Source organism: Cynocephalus volans, chromosome 3 (assembly GCF_027409185.1).
Source record: "Cynocephalus volans isolate mCynVol1 chromosome 3, mCynVol1.pri, whole genome shotgun sequence".
Lineage (NCBI taxonomy): Eukaryota > Metazoa > Chordata > Mammalia > Dermoptera > Cynocephalidae > Cynocephalus > Cynocephalus volans.
Genome location: NC_084462.1, coordinates 1,670,592 through 1,696,446, shown reverse-complemented (window position 1 = coordinate 1,696,446; position 25,855 = coordinate 1,670,592). Strand labels below are relative to the sequence as shown.

General features: G+C 45.0%; 3 protein-coding genes across 8 annotated transcripts in view; 1 reads left to right on the top strand and 2 right to left on the bottom strand.

The window, feature by feature from the left end:
• The window catches only part of LOC134371818 (orphan sodium- and chloride-dependent neurotransmitter transporter NTT5-like), a 31,774-nt gene extending 21,564 nt beyond the window's left edge, over positions 1 to 10,210 (top strand). Inside the window, exon 12 of the mRNA XM_063088676.1 lies at positions 9,917 to 10,210. Coding sequence (XP_062944746.1) covers positions 9,917 to 10,210 — 294 coding nt within the window. The remainder of the gene's footprint in view (positions 1 to 9,916) is intronic.
• TRPM4 (transient receptor potential cation channel subfamily M member 4) overlaps positions 9,905 to 25,855 on the bottom strand; it is a 38,361-nt gene continuing 22,410 nt past the window's right edge. For 3 of the 6 annotated variants that reach the window (XM_063088916.1, XM_063088914.1, XM_063088919.1), the window contains 9 exons: positions 24,036 to 24,473; positions 20,294 to 20,426; positions 19,948 to 20,122; positions 19,485 to 19,662; positions 11,357 to 11,553; positions 10,952 to 11,084; positions 10,630 to 10,702; positions 10,432 to 10,537; positions 9,905 to 10,232 (listed from right to left, as the gene is read on the bottom strand). In XM_063088916.1, the coding sequence (XP_062944986.1) occupies positions 10,228 to 10,232; positions 10,432 to 10,537; positions 10,630 to 10,702; positions 10,952 to 11,084; positions 11,357 to 11,553; positions 19,485 to 19,662; positions 19,948 to 20,122; positions 20,294 to 20,426; positions 24,036 to 24,473 (1,438 nt within the window). In that variant the 3' untranslated portion in view covers positions 9,905 to 10,227. Of the gene's footprint in view, positions 10,233 to 10,431; positions 10,538 to 10,629; positions 10,703 to 10,951; positions 11,085 to 11,240; positions 11,554 to 19,484; positions 19,707 to 19,947; positions 20,123 to 20,293; positions 20,427 to 24,035; positions 24,474 to 25,855 lie in introns of those variants that run through there. The other 3 variants (XM_063088915.1, XM_063088917.1, XM_063088918.1) reach the window with 3 other exon arrangements.
• LOC134371955 (uncharacterized protein NKAPD1-like) lies at positions 16,091 to 17,428 on the bottom strand. Its single transcript, XM_063088920.1, is given in 2 exon segments — positions 16,091 to 16,905; positions 16,908 to 17,428. Coding segments are annotated over 2 exon segments (876 nt in total). The 5' UTR covers positions 17,347 to 17,428; the 3' UTR covers positions 16,091 to 16,468.

Genomic DNA, 25,855 nt, shown 5'->3' with positions numbered 1-25,855 from the left:
GAGCCCTGAAAAGCTCAGAGGCAGGGGCCACATCCCTTCCTGTCCCAGAAACTCAGAGCCCCTAGCCTCCTGCCTCCTCTCTTACTCTCCAGGGACTATCGGTCTGGGACAACTCAGCTTGGGAAACGGGGGCTGGGTGGAGTGGGGATGCCACCAAACTCCAGCAGGTAGAACAGAAGCCTGGGCCCCCCTACCCACCCTCGTTCTCACTTCTACTCTGTGTCTACTCTGTGTCTCTTTTACCCTCTCAGAGTCAGGATGCACCACCATCAGCCACTGTGAACTGGGTGAAAAGGGGGAAGGAGAACCAGAAAGCACCAGGGAGAGGGAGGAGATTGGGAAACTGACCCAATCAAGTTTTTTTATGAATTCCTGGGCATGCCCCTTAGATGCATATGTGTGGATCTGAATCTAAATGGCATCTCAGACACATTAAGGGATCCAAACTGGCTAGTGGGTGGTCCACATGGAAGACAGATCAGAAATGCACTGCAAGAACTTTGAAATCAAAACTGACTTTGAAATTGCAACCTACAGAAGGCTGCTCAGAACCTGCAGACTGAACCAAACCAGGTCGATGAGCTGTCAAAACAAAAACATCAACATTCTGCACAGGATTTTAACAAGACCCAGAGCCTCATAAAGTAATATTCAAAATGGCCAGTATACAATCCATAATTACTCAGCATATGAAGAATCAAGAAAATCAGAACTCACATGAGAAAAGGCAGTCAACAGACACAGAGATGACACAAATGTTCGAATTGGGTGGCAAAGACTTTAAAGCAGTATTTATTTATTTATTTATTTATTTTTAAACAGTGCACATTTATTATTTTTATTTTATTTTATTTTATTTTTTGTCTTTTCCATGACTGGCACTCAGCCAGTGAGTGCACCGTCCATTCCTATATAGGATCCGAACCCGCGGCGGAGCGTCGCTGCGCTCCCAGCGCCGCACTCTCCTGAGTGCGCCACGGGCTCGGCCCTAAAGCAGTATTTAAAGCATTGGAAGGGGCCGAGCCCGTGGCGCACTTGGTAGAGTGCTGCGCTGGGAGCGTGGCAACGCTCCCGCCGCGGGTTCGGATCCTATATAGGACTGACCAGTGCACTCACTGGCTGAGTGCCGGTCACGAAAAAACGACAAAAAAAAAAAAAAAAAAAAAAAAAAAGCATTGGAAGCAGTGTAAAGCCATGTGTCTCACTGACGGACCATAACAGGATTCTGGAACATGTGTTTTGCAGGCTTCCTGGCCTGGCGATAGATAGAAAAGAATGGAAAGTGTATGAAACTGTGAGGCACCAGACAGTATCCGACACAGGCCAGCACTTTGACTACTCAGTATCCATTTATACCAATCTACGCTTATTTAAATTTTCATACGACAGCAATAAAAACATCATCATCATTCCATTCTAGTAGGGTATAACTATCCCTTGTAAAAATGAACTTGTGAAAAATAAATAAAAATTAAAAATAAAAATAAAAATAAATGACGGTGTGCTCACCCTCTCCCCAAAAAGTAGCAGTGAACAGTGCTTGGACACGTGCCAGAACGCCTTATTGAGCTCCCTCGCCCTTTCTGCCGGTTCCCTTTCCACAGTTTTGAGCATGGTTCTAGTGGGGATGACGGCTGCATGTGCTTGACTGGGTTTATCCATCTGGATGCTTTTGCTTAGGAGAGGTCACCTCCTAGTCTGCACTTGTTTCCATAAGCAGGCACCTCATAGGGCTGTGTTGTCTTAGGAGTTCAGTCCTGAATACATAGTTAGGCCATTAGTCCTAGCCGGCAAGTCTGATTAAAAGTCCATTTCAGTCACTGCCGGGGCAGTGCACGCTATGACCAGATGCCCACTTGAAGTTCACCCTGAGAGGCAGAGGACCAGTGCCACGGACCACTGGAAATTTATCTTCATCACGGTGGATGATATTTGTGTTCCACTGGATTTTCCCACCTTGGAAGCAATTGTTTCACGAATGAGCCATACTGACTTTTGAAGTATCAAGTCGTAAGACTTTACAGGTAAAGTCCCCACTAAACCAGTAGTTTGGGTAAAGCAGTAGGCATGATCATCCCTGTCTCTAATGAGTACTCAGCCACCTATCTCATTGATTGCTAAGTTCTTAGGGGCTAGGTTTATTGGCTCTGGAATTTGATTATACCCTATTTATAAATTAATAAATTAGCCTGTTCCTGTTTCATAAATCTTGGCAAAAGACACAAGATTCCTGGGTCAGAGACAAAGGATCTTATTACTCCCAGCATTGCAAGCAGTATAAACAGCAGGTTTGCACTGGTTCCTTTTTTGCCCCAAATTCCATAGTGGCAACTCAAGGGCCCACATGGATGCCTGCACACACAGTGGGTTGTATTACAGGAGAGGAGCACTGAGCTTGCAGACTCCACTGCTTTATAGGAAGCAACAAGCAAGGCTCTCTTTGTGTGGTGGGAGACATTGCCTCATCTCTCAAGGTTGCCAGCTGCATAAACAACTCTGCAGAAAGAGACATCAAGGCCTTGCAGTCATGGCACACCCAGCAAGACATGTAGGAACACAAGATACCTGTTGAGGGCAGTCTCCCAGCAAAACCCATCCCTCAGATCTAACGACATCTTAGCTTCTGCCAAATTTTCACATGACTGTGCCACTCTGTCAGCCAAGCTGATTCATCTGACTGACAAAGGGTGGAACAAAATCACTTCAATTTGTCTCATTCAGCATTTCATTGAGGCTAATTTCAACAGGACTCCAGGCAGCAGGTTGAGGCCAGCCGTGAGTGTTGACCTCAACCATCCCCTCAAGGATCCCAGGCTCTGCCAACTGTGAATAAGTCCCAGGAGTGGGAAGGGAGACCAGGAGGTCTTACTTCAGGCAGCCAGGATATAGTCTAAGACTAATCTATCCACTACAACCTGCGCAAAGGTGTTGAGATTGACTTGCTGATCTTTGGTGTCATTACCAATAATTACAGGGTGATATTAGATGGTCCCCCAAAGCAACCCCCATCTACAACGAACATGCCAAGGCTCACCTCCCCTGTGTATATACCTATATACACGTAACCTGAAAATATATAGTCCCTCCAGTTTTGTCATTAAACTTGATTTGAATCACCGTTACGTTGTCTTGGTTAAGTCACATGAGTAGTGGCAGCGAGCAGTTTCATCTAAGATAGGAGTCAGCCAACTTTTTCTGAAAAGGACCAGATAATAAATATTCTGAGTTTTGTAGGAATATGTCTCTGTTGTATATTCATCTCTGTTTTTTGGTTGTTGTTTTTTTTTACAACTTTAAAAATATAAAAACCTTTCTTAGCTGTCAGTCTGTACAAAAACAGTTCATGGGCCAGATTTATCCCACAAGCCATAGTTTACTGACCCCCAATCTAGAACCATGTCAGTCCAATGGGAGAATTATGGTGATTAAACCACAATCTAGTCTGAACCCCCTACTTGCCCTGCTTGGGACCAGGCTTCCACCCAGAGAACGTAACCACTAGTCTGTCCAGAGGAAGAAAGGTGCATCATTCCCAAGAATGGTCACGGGGCGGAATCCTAAATTTTCAGAATAAGTCTATAGAACTCCCCCACCACTTTGGTATCCGTCATTATCTGAGAGGCAGCCAAAAAGAGATGAAACCTCTCTGGGAACTAACGCATTCAGTAGCCAAATAGCCGGGATAAAGTGTGTGGGCCAGAACGAGGACGGTGGAGTCAGAAATCTCTTGGAGCTGATTTTTGAGGGGACTGTTCCAACAATCAACAATATCAGATATGCTACAACTCAGCTAATAACAAAAAACCAGATGCCTAGAGATGTTAAGAAAAGTAGAAAGTTCCATCGAATACCTCCAGAATCAACCAACTGCACTCAGTCCTCCGGAGTTGGTGCTGGGAATTGGATGGCTGCTGCCCCCTAGTGGCCATCATCAGCTTTGAACGCAGCCCAGTCAGCCCCGTCATCTAAGGACACCCCTGTGAACTGAGGGCCCCGTTGAATTGAGGCCCTGTATTCCATTTTCTGTTGCTCATAACAGAATACATGAAACTGGGTAATTTATAAAGAAACAGAATTTATTTTTTACAGTTTTGGAGGCTGGGAAGTCCAAGGTAGAGAGGCACACCTGGAGAGGGCCTTCTTTGTGGTGGGGACTCTCTGTGGAGTCCCCTGGTGTTTCAGGGTATCGCACGGCAAGAGGCTGAGCAAGAGCAAGAGTCCACATGCTTTCTTCCTCTTCTTATAAAGCCACCAGTCTACTTCCTGATAAGCCACTAAACCATTAACCCATTAATCCACGAATGTATTAATCGATTCATGAGGGCATAGTCCTCACGATCCAATCATCTCTTAAAGCCCCCAACTTTCAAATACTATATTGGGGACTAAGTTCCAACATGAACTTGGGGGGACATTCAAACCACACCGGGCCCCACTGGCCCAGAAACATTGCTTCAGGCTTTGGAGTGAGAGATTAAAAACCTCCAAAGAGGTAGCTGCTACTTGTTCATGTAAAACTGAAATGACAAGAGAACTTAACTGACTGGACCAGACCAGCTGTGCTCTTTTTTTTTTTTTTTTTAAAGATGACCGGCAAGGGGATCTTAACGCTTGACTTGGTGTGGTCAGCACCACGCTCTCCCAGTGAGCAAACCAGCCATCCCTATATGGGCAGCTGTGCTCTCTGAATATACCATTTACATTGAATCATTTATGAATTTTAGTCAGCAAGTATGGCTCACTCGGGAGAGTGCGGTGCTGATAACACCAAGGCCATGGGTTTGGATCCTATATAGGGATGGCCGGTTAGCTCACTGGCTGAGCGTGGTGCTGACAACACCAAGTCAAGGGTTAAGATCCCCTTACCAGTCATCTTTTTTAAGAGAAAAAAAAAGAGAGAGATGTGAGACCAGGGCATCAAAGCCCTCCACTGGTCAGGCCAGGCGTTTTGTTTCAAGGAGAGCTTAATAGCTGCCCTTTATTAAAAGGGGCATACTAGGTGGCTGTGTCAGGCAGGTGGCACTGTGGTACTGGGAAATGGCCTCTCTGGGTACTCCAGCAGCCATTAAGTCATGAAAGCTGTGATTTCCTTTTCTCTCTCCTTCTGGAATTCCACATTATATCTGGTAGACTACCACGGAGAGGACCGCACATGAGACAGTCCTGAATACTTAAAAGGCATTCGTAGTCCGAGCATGTAAGACATCAATACCAATTATACATTTAACAGTGGAAGCTACAATGGCAGTAGTTAAATTGGCCTAAAAGGGTCTTAACCATCAAGTTCACTTCGGCCTCCCTTCCCCAAGGTGAGACTAATCAGTTGAATTCAGGTGACTTTTTCCCCCCTGGGGAACATGGAGCAAGAAGCCTATCATGCTTGAGTCAGGAACTAGAGCATCAGCCACCAGCCACGCCATCCCCAGCCAGGAGCAAGGGGGTGGGGGCGGGAGTGGGGAACCTAGCCTGGGGGGACAGCAAAGGCAGGGAAGAAGCTGTACCCTATGCACCTCCCAGGATCCAACCAGTACTTGGCGCAGGGGCCCCCTCTTTCTGCCCTTCTGCACCACCAGGCTCAGCCCTCCGTTCCTCAACACCTTTGGCCAGCCCTGCACCCAGCCGTGCACCTGTTCCAAACTGTGCTGCAGCAGGGGCCAGGAAAACTAGCGGGGTGGGCTCTGCATTTATCTTTTCAGTCCACCCAAAGCTCTGCACCAAATAGCAAGGTGCTCATTTCTGATGCCATTTATTTCAGCTTTAGAGACCCTTCAACTCAGCAGCCACAGCCATACTGCCTTTTGGCTGGGCCCCCAGAGCTTGTTGACTCACTGTCATGATAACATTTTTTCTTCCACTTGCTTGGACAAGAGTGAGCAACAGCCCGGGCGTCACTTGATCAGCATGTTTTGATCCTGCCTCTGGCCACTCAGCCTCATTAACAGGTAGGACAGTGGACGCCCTTATTTCTAGCCATTTCCCTCCACTGGGTGAGAGAACTCCCTATTGGACCCCAGGGAATCTTCTCCTATCCTTGAATTGGGCCCATGCAGCCCTTGTCCTTCCTATTCCAGAAAGCCATGCCTTCGTCAACATCCCACGTACTTTGTCAACACTACCAGGTCTGGGATTTGATTTTACAGTCTAGCACATTACTGTTCATGGATGTTGCCAGAAGACACAAGACTCCTGGGTCAGAAGCAAAGGACCTTATAACTCACTGCCCAGTGGGTAGAATGAACATCAGCAAGTACGGATCAGTTCCACCTGACTCCAAAGTCCCACAGGAGCTGGTCCAGACACCTGTAATTCCATAGGGTCTGAAGTAGGTAAGGAGCTCCATCCAGGGCAGAGCTTGATTTAAAGGATTCTTGCTAAAGGGGCTCCCACTCAAATCTGGCCATCTGTCTGGTCGCCTGCTATGCTGTCTCCAAGATCCAAACAAGGCTCATTGGTTGTTGTGTCGCCTTTGTAGTAAGAGACTACAGGGCCAACAGTTTGTTTGTTTAAGCTACAGTCCAGATATTCCTCAAGATGATGACTTGGATAGCAGGGCCTTCAGTATTTTCTTCATTCACGGCCCATCTGCCCCTAGCCGTGACTGGATTGCAGGCAGTGCAACACAAGCACTGGAGACCTTTACCAAAAAGTCATTCCTTCCAAAGAAGACGTATAAATGGCCAAAACACATGACAAAATGCTCAGCATCACTAGTCATTAGGGAAATGCAAATTAAAAGCACGGTGAGATACCACTCTAGACCCATTAGAATGGCTATGATTTAAAAAAACAACACTGAAAATACCAAGTGTTTGGCATGGACATGAAGAAATTGGAACCCTCATCTATTTATGGTGAGGTAGTTTGGCAGTTCCTCAGAAGGTTAAGCATAGAATTACCATAAATATGACCCAGTAATTCCACTTCAAATATATACCCAAAAGAACTGAAAACAGGTATTCAAACAAAAAGTTGTACACAAATATTCATAGCATCATTACTCACAATAACCAAAAACTGGAAACAACCCATATGTCCATCAATAGAGGAGTGGATAAACAAACTGTGGTATATCCATACAATGTAATATTATTCAGCCATAAAAAGGAATAAAGTTCTGATGCATGCTACAATGTGCACAAACTTTGAAAACATGCTAAGTAAAATAAGTCAGACACAAAATCTCACATAGTTTATGATTACATTCATATAAAATGTCCAAAACAGCAAATCCATAAAGACAGAAAGCAGATTGGTGGTGGCCAGCAGCTGGGGAAAGGGGAGAATGAGAAATGACTGCTTGATGGGTACAGGGTGATAAGAACTTCTGGAACTAGATAGTGGTAACGGTTGAACAATAATGTGAAAGTATTTAATGCTACTGAATTTTACACTTAAAAAGTATTGAAATGGTAAATTTTGTTATGTGTATTTTACCACAATAAAAAAAATAGGAAAGAAAATTGCCTCTATTTACAGTTAGCATAATTATAAACACAAAAAATCCCAAAGAATCTGCAAAAATGATTCTAAAACTGATAGAGTTGAGTTTAGCAAAGTCATAGAATACAAGGTCAATATACAAAAAAATCACCAGCATTTCTGTATACTGGCAATATAAGCAATTAGAAATTTTTAAACGTTTAAACAGTACCATATACAATGGTATATTGTATAGGGATAAATCTGACAAAATATGTGCAAGATTTGTATGTTGAAAACCACAAACAAGGGCCGGCCCGTGGCTCACTCGGGAGAGTGCAGTGCTGATAACACCAAGGCCATGGGTTTGGATCCTATATAGGGATGGCCGGTTAGCTCATTGGTTGAGCGTGGTGCTCACAACACCAAGTCAAGGGTTAAGATCCCCTTACCAGTCATCTTCTTAAAAAAAAAAAACAAAAAACCACAAACATTCACGACAGATGTCAAAGAAGACCTAGCTAAATTAAGAGATATACAATGTTCATGGATCAGATGCAATACCACCAAGATGTCAATCTTTCCAAATTGATCTAAGACCTGGAGCAGACATTTTGGGAGGCCTCATTGAATCCCAGGCTAGTGGATTCCACAACTTTCTCACTGACTCACTGGCCTCTCCGAGGATACTGGGCTAACAGACCATGGCTATGCTGCCCACTCTTGGTTGATGGACACCCAGTCATTGACTAGCCTTACTGGTGACCTGCCATCACCCTAGGGAGGGAATATCTTCCACCTTCATAATGGCCCAATTAAACTCCATGTTATTTCCAGAAATATAGCACCAAGACAGGTGGAGAATTTTCCTTTGTGGTCACCAATTGTCATGCAGAGAGGTCACAGTACTAGGGCTATGTGATATTCATGTAAAATAGGTTCATTGAGGGAAGACATACGGATAGAGAAAGGGTAGAGTACATGCCATCCCACAACTCAGGCTGTACATGAATGGTCTGCCTGCACTGTGGCCAGCATTCCAGTAAAGTGGGGCTATGTCTTTACATTTATATAATCAGGGAAGGGGAAACATCTATGAGACAATGGCAGCTTCCTGGCCAGGATAATGTTCTGGCTAGAAAGGGGCAGCCTCTGGAGCTCATCCACCTGTTCTGTGGTGTTAACTCAGGCTTGCTGAGCCAATTCTGCTACTCTATCAAACGCTGGATAAAATGAACTTCAGGGCAATTGAGATTAGTCTCTCTTCAGGGGTGCTGCCCAGCTCAGAGGAGAGCATTGCAGAGCTGGGGCTCAGACTTCTGGGCAGGGAGACTGCCAGGTTGGTGCTGATACCTCTGAGGGTTAGAGAAGGGTGGCTTCGGGGCTTAGAGACAATAACCTAAACCCCCACACATGGATTGAGTTCCTGTGGCTTCACAGCATCTGACAATTCTAAATACAAATCAGTGCGTTACAAAGGCTCTGGATCCAGATTGCCCAGCTTTCTATTCAAACTCATCCACTTTCTAGCTATGTGACTTTGTGTGTCACTTATCTGTGCCTCAGTTTTCCCATCTGCAAAATGGAGGAAATAATAGTACCTACCTTATATGATTATCACGAGGATTTGCTGATTTAGTACAGAAGAAGCACTAACACAATGTCAGACACATGGAAGGTACTCTGTATGTGTTAGCAATTGCTGTTGCTATGATTATACCACCACCCTCATTACCATGATTATTACTACTTGGATTAGTAAGAACTAATTCAGCATCTTCCAGAGAAATCTGCTTACCACACAACACTTGGCACTGTTTCAAAGCTACTCTGCACTCAAAGTGGCAGATAGTTGGAATTCCTCCAATTTGGAGGAAGAATGTTTTGGTTTTTATTTTTGGATATGTTGGCTGTTGGTGGCTTTCTTGCAGTTTAACTAATATTGCTTTCAATTCGGCCTTGTCATTACCAGTTTAGTTTGTTATGGTTATTTAGTTAAACTGCATGTATAATGATGCATATTTACCTCAACCCTCTGCATGTGTGGCCTGCAATTTTCCACTAATTTGACTTTTTAAAGACACATATGTATTTATCTACTCAAATTTGCATCATCTGTTTCCCTATTGCCAAAGCAGATGCACACAGCACCCACCTACCCCCACTCCAGGAAATAATTTGCTTATTACCACAGTTATTTTTCCACTGGGAAGTAGAAACTAGTAGGGGCACAGATGGGCTCTTGTCTCGCTGAAGTGAAGGCCATCAAAATAATGCACAAAAGAGGTGTTGGGTCTGAGATAGGCAGGAACAGTGGGGCTGAAAAGAGAGATCAGACCCCAAGATATCTGAAATATATATAGTAGCACATACACTAAGGACCCCAAACTCACCACCCCAGCTCCAGCCCCCATCCCAGAAGGATCTAGACACCTACCAGTTCCCCAAGAATCGAGCGTCCAGACATTACTCATCTGAAATGGCTTTATTTTCCCAGTGTGGGGAAGATGTGAGTGAAGTCTGTGGTCCCTGTAACCCCAAGAACCCTCCATGTCTCCCTGCTGTGGCGGGGCCCTCAGAGGGGCAACAGCCAGGGCCTGAGCCTCCCAGAGTGGGGCTGGTTCTGGGAGGAGCCAGGCCTGTCGTGGTTCATATGGATGACACTCTCCACAGTGGTCCCGACGGCAGCCCAGGTGTCTACGCGCATGGGGCCCACTTGAAGACAAGCTCACCAGGTGCAGAGGTGGAGGTGACTCCAGGAGCAAAACCCTCCTGTGGGGGCTACTCCTAGAGGTCTGCCAGCAGGATTCAGTCTACGGGGAAAGGAGGAGAGCAGATGATTGCGGGGAGGGGAGAGAGAAGAAAGGGGAAACTGGCAAAAAGAAACACAAAGAGAGAAGCACGGAAAGCTCAAACAAGACCAAGAGAGTGACCCAGAGCCGCAAGAGAGAAAAACGCAGAGAAATAGAGGAACAGAGGCCAGAGATACACAGGTAGACCCTAAACACTGACCTTTGGACCCAGGTGGCACTGGGGGCGGTGGCCCCCCAGGGGGCAGCAACGCAGAGCGGCTCAGGGCTTCAGCCACCCAGCTCAGGACGCAGCTACAGTGCCGGACCTGGGGAGCAGAAAGGACAACAGGGTAGAAGATGGGAACCCCACCTCCTCCCACTCCTGCCACAGGTCCCGAGCCAGGCCCCAAGTCCTCACCTCCCGCTCCAGCCCTCTCAGACGCTGCTCGTACTCGCGGATCTGTCCCAGCAGCTTCAACGCAGTGTCCACCCTGAAAAGGGCGGGCTTGATGCTGATGGTCACAGCCCACCGCCCGGCCCACCTCGGAAGCCCCGCCCCTGCAGCGCCTCCTTCCTCCCCGACCCGGGCCCCCTCCTCCATAGCGTCCCGGGATCCCGCCCCCTCGGGCTCCGCCTCCATCCCGGTTCTTTGCTAGCCCCATCCGGGCCCCCTCTCAGCTAAAGTCACAGGACCCTCCCCCAAACCAGAAGCTCGGCCCCCAGCCCGGCCCCGCCCTAACTTCTGCGACGTGCGCTTCAGACGCTCGGAATCTCTCTCCCGCTTGTCCCGCGCGCGCGCCAACAGGAAACTCTCCTTACGCACCGACTCCCAAGTCAACAGCCTCTGCTCGGATTTCTTCGAGAGACCGACCTCTGGAAGGCGGAGTCCGGAGGGAGTCAAAGGGCCCGCCCCCGCCTCGGGCCACGCCCCTTCCCGAGACCAGTCTCCTCCCCACCGGAAGCTCAGATGGCCTCTCCCAGACCCCGCCCCTGGGACGTCCTAGAGCATGCCCCGCCCTCGCCGCCTACGCCTCGCCCACTTGTCCTTCTGCGCATCCTCCCCGCTCCTCCGCCTTTCCAGTTCATCTCTCTCTCCAAGTCCCGCCCCCTGGATGTCTCTCTTTCAGTCTCAGCTCTGTTCTCACGGAAATGCGAGAGGTCCGGAGAGGACTGCGAGGGGCCCGGTTGGGGCCTGTACAATCGTTCGATAAGGAGGCAAACGTGGGAGATGACGATAAGGGGTGGGGCCAGCGCGGGCCGAGAGTGGAATTCCCGGATGAGTCTGTAGCGCTGCGCCTTCCAGTACAGGTCGCTGTTTCCCTGTACTTTGCCGAACGTGTGGCTGCGGGGGCCAGAGGTCAAGGGTTACCTGAGGCCAGGGCCCGGTCAGGGGCAGGGGATCAAGGTTAGATGTCAGGCGATATCTGTCTCAAGTCCAAGACAGCTGGGGGGTTGGGGGGTGGAGGTAAGGATCAGTAAAGTCAGAGGTTATTACAGGACACCATTAGAAATCAGATTAGAAGGGCCTAAGGTAAAATGTCAGAGGTGAAGTTGGGGGTGGTGCCATGGATTAAAGTAGAGGTTGGAGTCAGGATTGGAGTTGGGCTCAAAAGTCAGCCTGGACACAAATCACAAATCATAAATGATAATGACATTATTACTGACCTTACAGAAATAAAAAGGATTATGAGAGAATACTATCAACAATTGTATGTCAACAAATTAGATAACTTAGATGAAATGGGCAAATTCCTGGAAACGCACAAATTACCTAAACTGACTCGAGAAGAAATAGAAAATCTCAATAGACTAATCATAAGTAAAGAAATTGAATCACTAATCAAAAACCTTGTAATAAAGAAAAGCCCAGGACCAGATAGCCTCAATGGTGAATTCTACCAACATTTAAAGAAGAATTAACATACATTCTTCTATAATTCTTCCAAAAAATCTAACAGGAGAGAACACTTCCTAACTTATTCTATTAGGCCAGCATTGCCATGATACCAAAACCAGATAAAGACATCTCAAGAAAATTACAGACGAGTATCCCTTATGAACATACATGTAAATATCCACAACAAAATACTAGTAAACCTAATTCTGCAGCATATTAAAATAACTATACACCACGACCACGTGGGATTTATCCTAGGAAAGCAAGGGTGGTTCAATGTACAAAAATCAATCAAGGTAATACACCATATTAATAGAACAAAGGGGAGAAAACCACACGATCATCTCAACTGTTGCAGAAAAGGCATTTGACTAAATTCAAAACTAAAAATGGATATGGAAGCAAACTTCCTCAACATGACAAAGGGTACTTCTGAAAAACCCAAAACTAACATATTCAGTCCCCCTAAAATAATAAGACAAAGATGCCTGCTTTCATCACTGCTATTCAACATTGTACTGGTCAGAACAATTAAACAAGAAAAAGAAAGAAAAGCCATCCAAATTGGAAAGGAAAAAGTAAAACTATCTCTATTCACAAATGACATGATCTTATTTACAGAAAATCCCAGAGAATCACAAGAAACCTACTAGAGCTATATCTGTTTAAACAAATTCAGCAAAGTTGCAAGGTACAAGATCAATACAGAAAAATCAGTTGTGTTTCTATACACATGTAATGAGTAACCCAAAAAGGAAATTAAGAAAGCAATTCTGTTTATGATAGTATCTAAAAGAATAAAGTACCTAGGAATAAATTTAACCAAGAAGGTGAAAGACTTGTACACTGAAAACTACAAAACAAAATATTGCTTTATGAAGCAGTCTGGAGAATTAAAAAATATTTTTTTTCTGAATAAAATGTAAAAGAAGCCTAAATAAATGGAAAGACATCTTGGGTAAGAAAACTTAATATTGTTAATATATCAATCTGCCTAATGCAATCTACATATTCAATGCAATGCCTATGAAAATTCCAACAACCTTTTTTGCAGATATCGAAAATCGGATCTTCAAGTTCATATGGAATTGCAAAAGGCCTTAATAGCTAAAATAATCTTGAAAAATAACGAAGAGGACTCATACTTCCCAACTTCAAAATTTGCTACAAAGCTGCAGTAATCAAAACAGTGTGGTACTGGCATCAGGATAGACATAGAGACCAGTGAAATAACATGGAAAGTCCAGAAAGAAACCTGTAAATCTGTTATGTGTTTGGATTGAATCGTATCTCCTTCCAAAAAGATATGTTGAAGCCCTAACCCCTAGTGCCTCAGAATGTGACTTTATTTGGAAATAGGGCTTTACAGAGGCAATCAAGTTAAAATGAGACCATTAGGGTGGTACCTAATCAAATATGACTGATGTGGATATAAAAAGGAAAAATTTGGACACAGATACACTCAGGGAAGATAAAAAGACAGGTTTCAATGATGCATCTAAAACCCAAAGATGGCCAGATAAGCACCAAAAGTTAGTGGGGAGGCATGGAACAGATTCTCCCTCACAGCCCTCAGAAGGAGCCAACTCTGCTGATACCTCGATTTTGGACTTCTAGCTTCCAGAACAGTGAGACAATAAATTTCAGTTATTTAAAGCCACACAGTTTTTGGTACTTTGTTACAGCAGTCTTATGAAGCTAATAAAATGGCTACTTGATTTTTAACAAGGATTCCAAATCCAATCCATGGGGAAAAACAGTCTCTTCAACAAATAATCCTGGAATGAATGGATTTCCACATGCACAAAGAATGAAGTTGGACCCTCACCTCACACCACCACACACAAAAATAAATTCAAAGTGGACCAACAACCTGAATAGAAGAGCTAAAACCATAAAATTCTTAGAAGAAAACATAGGAGTAAATATTCATGACCTTGGTTTGGCAACAGGTCCTTAGATATGACACCAAAAGTATAAGCAACAAAAGAAAAAATAGATAAATTGGACTTCATCAAAATTAAAAGCTTTTGTGCATCAAAAGATATTATCAAAAATGGAAAAAACCTACAGAATGGGAGAAAATATATGCAAATCATAAGTCTGATAAAAATTTTATATTTAGGGCCGAGCCCGTGGCGCACTCGGGAGAGTGCAGTGCTGGGAGCGCAGCGATGCTCCCGCCGCAGGTTCGGATCCTATACAAGAATGGCCGGTACACTCGCTGGCTGAGTGCCAGTCATGAAAAAGACAAAAAAAAAAAAAAAAAAAAAAAAAATTTTATATTTAGAATATATAAAGAACTGCTACAACTCAACAACAAAAAGACAAACAACCCAATTTAAAAATGGGCAAAGGACTTGAATAGACACTTCTCCAAAAGACATTCATAAGCACATGGAAAGATGCTCAACATCAACAGTCATTAGGGAAATGCAAATAAAAACCACAATAAGATACCATTTCACACCCATTAGGATGACTATAATTTTTTTTTTTTTTTTTTTTGAGGAACAGAAAACAGCTTTATTGCTTATTCATAACCAAGGTAAACATGGCAAGAAAAAAAAAAAAAGAACAGCAAGATGTGTATTCCTTGGGAAAGAAATAAGCCTGCTAGTTTGGGAGGAGGAGAAGTTCAAGACCCAACTTCCTGGAGATGCCTTGTTCCACTTGCCCACTTTCCTGAGTCTGGGTTTGGAATCAGTACTTTTAGAGCACAGAAACAATGCTAAACAATGCTTCCAACAAAAATTTCACTTGCTCCAAGAACAAAACATTGCTTTAGGTTAAGAGGTAGTAATTATAGACTGTTCTCTCCCCTTTAGGCTCCCACTAATCCCAAAGATAAAAATATACACTATGGAACACTGACAGTTAAGTACCAAAGCACTAATTCAAATAAATATCCCAAAAGGTAGCACCTGCTCTTGGGATAGGGCACCTTTGGCCCACCATGTATTTTAAGACCAAGCACTTTATTAGAAATCTGTTCTGCAAAGAGAATAAATTTAGTAGTTAGAACTATAAAATACCACCTTATGAAACGTCACCATAGTTTTATTCTGTTGCTGGTATTTATACTGTCATGCTACCATGAAGTATGTCAGTATTACACAAGGGGAAAGTAAGGCTAGGGAGGTTAACTGCTGTGTACCTCATAACCAATTAATGGCAGAACCAAGACCAAAAGTCTGAGTTTTCAAACTTTTTACTTGGCCTGTGAAGTGACAACCAGACAAAAACAATGGCAGTATGTCACTTTTCTCCCATAATGAAAAAATTAACGTGTGTTCTGCCAGCCTTCTTTCAGTGATGTTTTGGTTTCTTAAGAATTAACATAGTAGAGATCACAGTATAACAAAAAGAAATAACGTGGTCTCTGCTTGGTGTTTTATTCCAAAGGCAGACTGGGAAGAAGTGTATATATCCCTGAGAAACCTGTTTCGTTTTGGAACTTATTCAACTTAGTTTCAGGGAAAATCTAAAGTTCATTAAGATTTAGAAATGAACAAGGAAGACAACATTTAAATGGCAGCCACTGCCCTGAATCCTATTCAGAGCACCATTAGACAACAGGACTAGTTCCTAATTCTTCCTTATTTGGTAGATTATCTACAACTAAAGAAATAATTCCAAATACAAGTCCATTTAGGCAACATACAGCAATGGAACTAGAAAACCATTTACTATCCAGTTGCCATGTTTAGGGGCATACTAAGTGTAGCTATATACCCTGTCCAACAGGGAAATTTGAGAGAATCCTAGTCCCTTTTAATAACACTTGTCTATGGAAGTTATCATAAAGGAAGAGATTTGTTCTTAACCCATTTCCTCATTAAGTAAACTGGACCACATCCTGGGATCAAAATGCAGAAGGATCAAAGCACCAAGGCTGAAGATAAGTCAGTTGTGACACCTACTATGTAAACAAAGACAGCAACAGTGTTCCCTTGTCTACCATCCTACCAAGCACTGGTTCCAATCCACCTCTAGATCCCAGCCCTTGACCTCCCCAAATTCAACATTCCAATTCGTGTACCCAGGTCATTCTTGGATTCAGCTTTCTGGGTCGTTTAATTTGCTGTATATGTACTCTACACTAAATGTGATTAATTGCAAAAAATAATCTCTTCAAGAAACCTTCATAACAAAATACCGGATTCCCTATTAACAAGAAAAGGGGATCAAGTTTAACAGGCCAAAGTAGAAGACAAGAAATCTGTCAGAACATACATAGATGGCACGAGACAGCTCTGACCTCAGGCCCCCTGTGCTGAACAAATCTGACAAAACCCCAAGGTGTTAAGAGCTGTAAATATCCAGAGTTATGTGGGAAACAAAAATGTTTCTTTCCCATTTAGTCATCTTCTGAGCTCTCAGCAGACCTTTCATCTGTGGCCACTTTCCAATTTGTGCGTTTGTTTGTCCTCTCCTGTATTTCATTGTTAGCTATAGGGATATGGACTTTTTTATCTTTCTTTTTCCTTTTAGTTTTCTTAGTGTCTCTTTCCTCACTTTCCTCAGAACTGCTAGATGCTGAGTCATCTGTCTGGGAAGTGTCACTTTCTGCCTCTAAGAATAAAACAGATTTTTTGAGAGACTTTTTCCTGGATTTTTTCTTGCGTTTATGTGGTTGTTTCCTTTTCTTGGTACTGGAAGCCCCAGTTTCTTCTGAGAACTCACTTGAGCAATCTGCTGTTATATCTGTGGCTTCCTTTTTGCTTTTCTTCTGTTTTTTGTGTGACCTTTTTTTCTGCTTTTTTTTGTGGGATTTCTTTGACTTCTTGTGCTTGGGGGTTCGTGGGTAGATGATTTTACCTGGGGAGATGTTTTTTTCCCATTGGTAATATCTTGCTGATCACTGTCTGTTTCAAATTCTTCAGGGTATAACTCTTTATAACCACTGTGACCCCATCTGTCAGGCATATTAGCTTCATAATCATATAACTTCTTGTTCCAGGATTTAGCCTTAAGAAAATCATCTTCCAGTGTCCCAGAAATTTCATTCTTTGGCCTCCAATAGTCTCTTTGACTTTCTTCATCAAAACCATCACTACGCGTCCAGCTTGAACTGCTGGGTAACATTTTCCTTTTGGTTCCCTGGTAAGCATCTTCCATCTGTTTCTCCAGTTCTCTTCTTTTCCACATATCTGATTCCTCCTGAATCTTATTGTGAGCATCTATGTGCCGGATGACATTCCTCAGGAGGACTTTCCCCAATGGGACCCGGGACATTCTTCAATCCCACGATCCTGAGGATATCAGGCATCTTGTTAGTGTGAGACGAAGAACCGCTCCATTACAAGATCTCCTCCGACCCAGGGCTAAAAGTCAGCTCTGCAGCTTCACCCGAGTCCTTCGTGAAAACGCAGGCTTCCCACCGGTTATTCTGCCCTCACCAGTGGCCCAGGCCACCGCTGCCTTTCCCTCAGCCCAGACCGACAGACAGATCTCTCTCCCGAACTGAGGCCCGAGGCTGCGCCGGCGCGGAATCCGGACGGCCCGGTTGACCGGGACATTCCCCGCTCATGCTCCGCTTGGATGGACCCCGGGACTTGGGTTTCACTCCTCAGAAAGGCTGGAGTCGCTCGCTCTGGAAGTTTACGACCTTCGGTTGGGCCCCAGGAAGTGTCTAGGGTGCCGTTCGCCGCAGCCTCGCGTGGCGGGGCTTGGGGGGAGAAAGCGGTCTAGGATGACTATAATTTTTTAAAAGGGAAAATAATAGGGCCGGCCCGGGCTCACTTTGGAGAGTGTGGTGCTGATAACACCAAGGCCACGGGTTCGGATCCCTACGTGGGGATGGCGGGTAAGCTCTCTTGGGAGAGCCTGGTGCTGACAACACCAAGTCTGTGGAGTATACTATAAAGCAAATATATTTCACAGGGCCTCATTTCTTGTACTTACAGGTTTAGTCTAACTTCTTAAAAGTACATTTTATATGTACTTGCAATGTACATACTTTTAAAAGTACATTTTATATGTAATTGCAAAAAACAGGAAATTTTCCCCAGGCTATAGTCTCTGTTGTAAGATAAAGAATTGGAACACAGCAAGGCTGCTGGTTCAAAGACGGACAAGTTACTGATTGATAAGTAAAGATACTGGGAAGCTGTGTAGGGAGAAGGAACGTTTGCTAAGATCAAGCTTTTGTTGGTGGCTCACTTAAATTGCCTTACAGAATGTCACTTTGCTTGTTTTACTGAATGTTACCAGCCTATATTGTTAAACTATAACCCCACCTATGTTCTTTTCCTGTAACTTCCTGGGGTCTGGAGAATAAATGCGGGAAGAGAACCCCAATTCGTGGTTAATTTCCCAAAAGGAAGGAATGCCTCTCTCTTGAGGGTTCTGGGAGATTAACCACTTCGGGGCTTCTCACTGCTCAGAAGAGATGGGCTTTGAGTAATCTTTTGTGGCTCCGTCACCCAGGGGAAAAGGGGTGACAGATCTGTGGGAGGCAAAGCGACACAAGTCTTAAGATCTTAAGATCCCTTACTGGTCATCTTTTAAATAAATAAATAAATAAATAAATAAATAAAAAGGAAAATAACGAGTGCTGACAAGGATGTGGAGAAATTAGAGCCTTCATACAGTGCTGTTTAAGGGTGTAAAATGGTGCAGCTGGTATAGAAAATAGTCTGGCAGTTCCTCAAAAAGCTACACAGAATTACCATGACCTAGCAATTCCACTTCTAGGTATACACCCAAAAGAAATAAAAGTAGAGACTCAAACAGGTACTTCATGCCAATATTTGTCACAGCATTATTCACAATAGACAAAAGGAGGAAACAAGCCAAGTTTCCATCAGCAGATGAGAGTGGATAAACAACATACAAGGTAGTAGTACTCATCCATAAAAAGGAATGAAGTTCTGATACGTGCTATAACATGGATGAACCTTTAAAACACTATGCTTAGTTAAATAAGCCCGACACAAAAGGACAAATATTGTATAATTCCACTTATATGAAATGGGAGACTAGGCAAATCCATAGACAGAAAGTAGATTAGAGGTTACCACACGCTAGGGGAAGGGGAAATGGAGTTATTAATAGGTACACACTTTCTGTTCCAGGTGATGAAAATGTTTTGGAAATGGTGAGGGTTGCAGAGCGCCGTGAATGTACATGTCAATGAATTGTACACTTAAATATTGTAAAAACGGCAAAATTTTATGTATATTTTTACCACGACAAAAAATAAGTTCAGCCTGGTCTCAGGGAGAGGAGCAGAGCCCAAAGCACAGGGCAGGGGCAGGGTATGGCTGGGTTTGGGGACAAGTCAGAGTTCAGGAACAAAGACAGAATTGATGAGACTGGGTTCAAGAGTCGTCACGCTGGGTGAGATAAGAGCAGAGAGCAATGAGACTCACCTGAACATGGCGATCAGCAAATTGAGCAGCAGGATGTTGGCCACGAGCAGAAAGATGATGAGGAGTAGCACCACCAGCCAGTTGGCGTATACGGAGACGCAGGAGCCTGCCTGGGCCCGGGGCGGACGCGCCCAGACGCCCTGCTCCGACGAGCAGTTGACACGCTCCATGAGGGTCACTGTGAAGGGAGACACTCAGAGATGGGGCCGGAGGAACAGAGACCTAAGGAAGACAGAAATCCAGACAGAAAGAGACGGTGGCGTGGGCAGAGACCCAGAGCCAGAGGGGCCAGAAACCCAGATGGGGGGTATGACACCCCATGGAGATGCTGGGGGAGGAGAGATGGGAGGTCGCTCAGAGACCCAGAGAAAAAGAGACATTTTCTTAGAGAGAGGGGTATAGAGACCCAGAGAGGCCGGCCAGAGACAGAGGGAGAGTGTCAGGCCCTCTCATCCCTTCTTACCGTCCATGTCCTCCTGGGGTATCTGCCCGAAGATCTGCAGGTAGGGCCGATAGAAGACGCGGCGCAGGATACCCTGGAGGTCACTGTCCTGGGGCCTCAGAAGCCCCTCCGTGGCCACCCCGTAGGCAACCAGCCACACGCCAAGGAAGAACAGGAAGAAGAAGACGTCCTTCATCTGCAGGGAGAGGAAGATGCGGCCAAACCTGGCCCCGCCCCTCCCCACTCCGGCCCCGCCCCTGCCCCCAAGCCACGCCCTTACACCGAGCCACGCCCACCCGCCCTGGCCCCACCCCTTTCCCCACGCCCCGCCCACGCCGGCCCCGCCTGCCTCCACAGCGACCCTCACCATCTTGTTCACGATGACGATCTTGGGCCCCAGCTGTTTGTTGACCGTGAAGATGTGCAGCAGCCGTAGCGTGAAGACCATGAAGTCGAGGCAGAGGACGGTGCGGCCCAGGTCATACAGGCCGGGGGTCAGCCTAGGGTGCGGGGAGACGCGGCAGGGGTCACACACGGGTCACCGGATGCCAAGGAAAATGCTTCGAATGAAGCTGTGGCCTTCACAGGGCAGGGCCGGGACCCTCGGGTTCACCCAGGGTTTGCTCAGGTTTACTCAGTGCTAAACTGGGCCGCGCAGGGCGCTGGCACCGTTAAATGGCCGCGCCCACTGAACGACGACGGAACGACGGCCTTAGCAAAAAGCTGGGAGGTCCCCGTAAGAATCAAGTTGTAAAAACTGCCGGAATATGTCCTACTTATAAAAGGCAAAATATGTAGTTCCTGCAAACCCATAAGCAAAAGGCAAGGAACCTGATAGGAAACCGAGTAAAGGATAACATACAATTCACAAAGGAAGTTCAAATGGCCAATAAACGTCAGCAATTCCTGTGGGGAAAATAATAATTATATCCCTATTTTGCATCCTCATGTATTTAAACTTTGGATGGATTAAAAACCTAGTGTAAAAGGAAAAACATTAAAACCTTTAGAAGAAAATACAGAAGAATTTCTTCATGAGCTTGGGATAGAATAGGATGTCATATAAAAAAGATTCTATATACAAGACATAAAATCACAACAAGATCAATGAATTGACTACTTTGAAATATAATATTTCTGAGCATGAAAAGATAACGTACGGCCAGTCACCCAAAAAAAAGTTAACATATATATGATTGGAGTGGATTGAATTATGTCCCCCCAAAACTCAGTGAAGCTTGAATTGTATCCTCCACGTTTTATGTATTAGAAATTTAGTCCCCACTGTGACTGTTAAGAGGGTGGGAAATCCTATTATGGTAATTGAAAGGTGGGGCCTTGAAGAGGTGATTGGATTGCAGGACCGTGCAGTAGTAGATGGATTAAAAATGGTGGTCAGGGGCGTGGTTCTGAGGGCTTTAAAAGAAAAGGAGAGTCTGTCTTGCTCTCTCTCTGCTCTCTCTGCTTCCACCATCTCGCAATGTGAGACCCCTGAGTCACTGTTGCCACCACCAGATGGACTTTGGACTTCCCAGCCTCAGAAACTGTAAGCAATAAATGTTGCCTTTTTTATAAATCACCCAGTTTCAGGTGTTTTGTTATAAGCAACATAAATGATAGACCGAGCAAGGCAAAACATCACGTCTTCGGTATTCCTGCCAAAAATGCATAGCCTAAATTTGATCATGAGGGAACATGACAAACCCTAACAGAGGGACATTCTATAAAGTAATCAGCATGGAATGTTCAAAAGTGCTAAGGTCATAAAAGACAAAGAAAGTTGAGGAACGGTCCCAGAGAAGATCAGAAGACATGACAACTAAAAGCTAAATGAGGTCCCAGATTGGCTCCTCAACCAGGAAAAGGACATCAGTGGGACAACTGGTGAGATTTGAATAATATTTCTGGGTTTTGATCATGTAAGATGTTAACATTTGGAAGATCTGGATGAAAGGCGCAGGGGAATTCTTTGTACTCTTTTTGCAACATTTTTGTAAGTCTCAGATTATTTCAAAATAAAAATTAAAGAATAAAAGAATGTTTAAGATAACATACAAAAGTGAAAAGACAGTGTTCGATCCGTATGCCAGCAAACCACAAAAAAAGGGGGGGGAAGACAAGCTACAGACGGTGAGAAGATGTTTAGAACAACTAAACTACCAAGGATTAGGATCCAGAGTATAAGGAAAGCACCTAGAAGAAACTGATGAACCCCAATAAAAAAAATTGGGAGGCAAAAAATATGAAAAGACAATTAACACAAGTACATGTAGCCATTAAGCTTATGAAAAGATGCCCAACCTTAGTCGTCAGGGATGCAAAAATTAAAACAAGGAGAGGTCATTTTTACCCATCAGATTAGCAAATTTTTTTTTTTTTAAAAGATGACCGGTGAGGGGATCTTAACGCTTGACTTGGTGTTGTCAGCACCACGCTCTCCCAAGTGAGTTAACCAGCCATCCCTATACAGGGATCCAAACCCATGACCATGGTGTTATCAGCACCAACCTCTTCCAAGTGAGCCACAGGCTGGCCCTGGCAAAAAATTTTTAAGTTAAATTGTGAGCCACAGAATTTTAAAGATTGAAAGTATCAGGTATTGTCAAGCATGTCTTCAAGTGGGCACTCTCACACCCTGATGGTAGACGTGTAAATGGGTGAACCTATTTAGAAAGAAATCTATCCATGTCAAGAATATATGTACCTTTTGACACATGAACTTCACAACCGGGATGTTAAATTTTATTATACTGGAATAATTAAAGAATAGAAATAGGGCCGGCCCGTGGCTCACTTGGTAGAGTGCGGTGCTAATAACACCAGGGCCCCGGGTTCGGATCCCATATACGGATGGCCGGTTCGCTCACTGGCTGAGCGTGGTGCTGACAACACCAAGTCAAGGGTTAAGATCCCCTTACCGGTCATCTTTAAAAAAAAAAAAAAAAAAAAAAAAATTTGTTGTAAAATTTAGCGCAAATAATTAGCCATATTACAATAATTTCAGAAACCAAAAATGAAAATAATTGCAATGAGTTTAACTGCCATGCATATATGAACTGACTAGGGAATTTTAAAGTAACTGGAAAATATTTCCTTGATAAGAATTTGTCAGTACTTGTCAATTCTGATTAAAATTTTATTATAATGAAGATTTAAAATATCTGGGACCTCCCCATACTGGCCTGCTGCCAAAAAAAAGAAAAGATAAAAAATCTGGGACCAAAAATCAAGGTCAAATGCTTCTGTAGGGAATGGCTGGTTAGCTCACTTGATTAGAGCATGATGCTGGTAATACAAAAGTCAAGGGTTTGGATCCCCTTACCAGCCAGCCACCCCTCCAAAAAAATAGAAAAAGCTCCTGTGATGAAGTAACTGCAAGTAGGTCTAGAAAGGCTGGAGTGTAAGTGGGGAGAAGAGGAAGAAATTGGACAGACAGTTATGCAGAGATAGGTGGGGCCAGGCTAGACAGGGCCTTCAACCCTGGGGCCAGGGGAGCCACGGGAAGCAGGGAGAGACCAGACAACTCTGGTGGTGGAGAGAGCCTTCTGGGCCCTGTAGGGGACAGACTAGAGGGAAGACACCAGAGTCCAGGAGGCTGCAGAGGAGGCTGGAGTGGGGGTCCAGGTGAGAGGCACAGGGCTGAGCCGGGGCGGTGGAGATGGAGTTGGGGGTGAGGCAGAGACAGTCAGGGGGCAGGACATCAGGGCCTGGGACTGATGGGCTGTGGAGGAAGAGGAGGGAGGAAGTGAGGATAGTGCCCTGCGTCCAGCCTCGTGTCCAGGGGAAGATACTGAGCTCAGTCAGGCTAGTGGCCAGGTTTTGGGGCTCTGAGAAACATCTGGTAACCTCCAAACCTAGCAATAAATAGCAGCAGAGACTAAGCGACTGCCTGTAGGGAACTCACTTTACTCCTACCATCCCCAAGTCAGACATCCATGTGCGAGACAAGTACTCTGGGACAATCTTTATTTACCACTTTTGATAAGAGGGGATTTTGCTTGTTTTATAACAACAAGCGGAATTGTCTTGAACTGCTACCCACAGCAAAGAATCCAAAAGTTGAGACTCCCCCTGGCAGGAAGGGTCAGAGGTTGCCACGGGGCACTCACCTGCAGCCCATGCCCAGGAGGAAGCAGGTGAGGGCCACCAGGTCGCATTGGTTCCAGGTGTCGGTGAGGTAGAGGTGCAGCCGCTGGCGCAGCGGGACCTGGCTGGGCCCAGGCTGGGGCCCCTTGCTGGCCAGACTGCCCCAGCCACTGCCCAGGCCTTGGCGCAGCTCCTCGCAGACCAGGGTGAAGGCCCAGAAGTAGAGCAGCAGTTCCAGGGTGCCCGGTGGTGCAGGCTGGAAGTCGATGAGCAGCACCCGGGCGAAGAGCAGCAGGAACAGGAGGTAGCTGATCACGTTGCCCAGGAAGGCTGTCACCGGCGCCCCCCAGAACTGGAACCAGCGGCACAGGCAGCAGTCCCAGATATACCTCCCACAGCAACCTGCATAGCTGGGCTGAGGCAAACACCCTTGTGGAGTCTTCTCAGGGGGGTCTGCTGGCCTGGAGGGGGAAGGTAGGAGGTCCCAACCTGACCTCTGAAGGCTGACCTTCACTGTTATCAAGACCTCTAACCTTTCACATCCGATCTCCTCTGCCTGCAGGGCCTCTGACCCGTCCTGACCTGAAACTGTCTGACAAAGGCCACCTTCTTGACTTTTGACCCCTGTATCTAACCTCTGACCTCTGAATCTTCTACCGTCAAGACTGCTGTCCTCCCACGTCTGACTTCCTCTACCCCTCTAATCTCTGATCCCTGTACTGACTTGTGACCCCTATCTGGCTTTTGCCTCCTAGTCCCTCTTCTTTCACTTCACAGCCTCTGATTCTCTCTGTTTGACCTTGGACCATCTACCCGACTTCTGACCTCCATACTTTCATGTTTCAGATCCCCAAGTTTGAGACCTCATGTCCCTGAATATTAACCCCTAACCCACAAATTCCATTATGAGATTATCCAGCCCAGGTTGCTCGTATAACTCTTCCTTCCCCATATCTTATCACTGACCATATACCATATTTGACTTCTGGATTCTGGCCTTCGTGGTTTGCTCACATCTCTGACCCTTCTCACCTGAGTTCTAATCTTCTGTCCCAATTTCACCCTGACACTGGATTCTGACCTCAACTCAAAAATGCCAAAATGTGGTCAGAGCATGGTGTTGGTAACACCACCATCATCGAGGGTTTGGATCCCCGAACCAGCCAGCCACCAAAAAACCCACAAGAAACAAAGCAGAAATGCCGAAATAAATGATACTAATAACAAATTCAAAAAGCTAACAGGAAACACTAACTGGGTTGGAGTGGTGTCCTCTCTTTAAAAACCAAGAAGAAAGATAATAGTCCAAAGATGGAAACAACCCAAATGTCCAACTGATGAACGGACAGATAAAACGGGGTATATCCTGACCATGGAATATTGCTCGGCAATATAAGAGAATACGGGACTGATACTTGCTACAACATGGATGAATCTCGAAACCATGATTCTAAGTGAGCAAAGACAGTGATAAAAGACCATATAGCATGTGATTCTGCTGAGTGAAGTGTCCAGAACAGGCAAATCCATAGAGACATCAGGTAAATTACTGGTTGACTAGAACTGGGAGGAATGAAAAGCGACTGCTAATGGGTACAGTGATAAAAATGTTCCGTTTTGTTGTGGGCGGCTGGCTTGTATGGGAATCTGAACCCTTGACCTTTGGCATTATAACACCACGTTCTAACCAACTGAGCAAACCAGCCAGCACCTAAAAATGTTTTTAAATTAAATGGGGTGATGATTTCACAACTCTGTGAGTACAGTAAAAACATTTAATTATACAGCTCAAGTGAGTGAACTGTATGGTACGTGGATTATATCTCAATAAAGCTGTTATAAA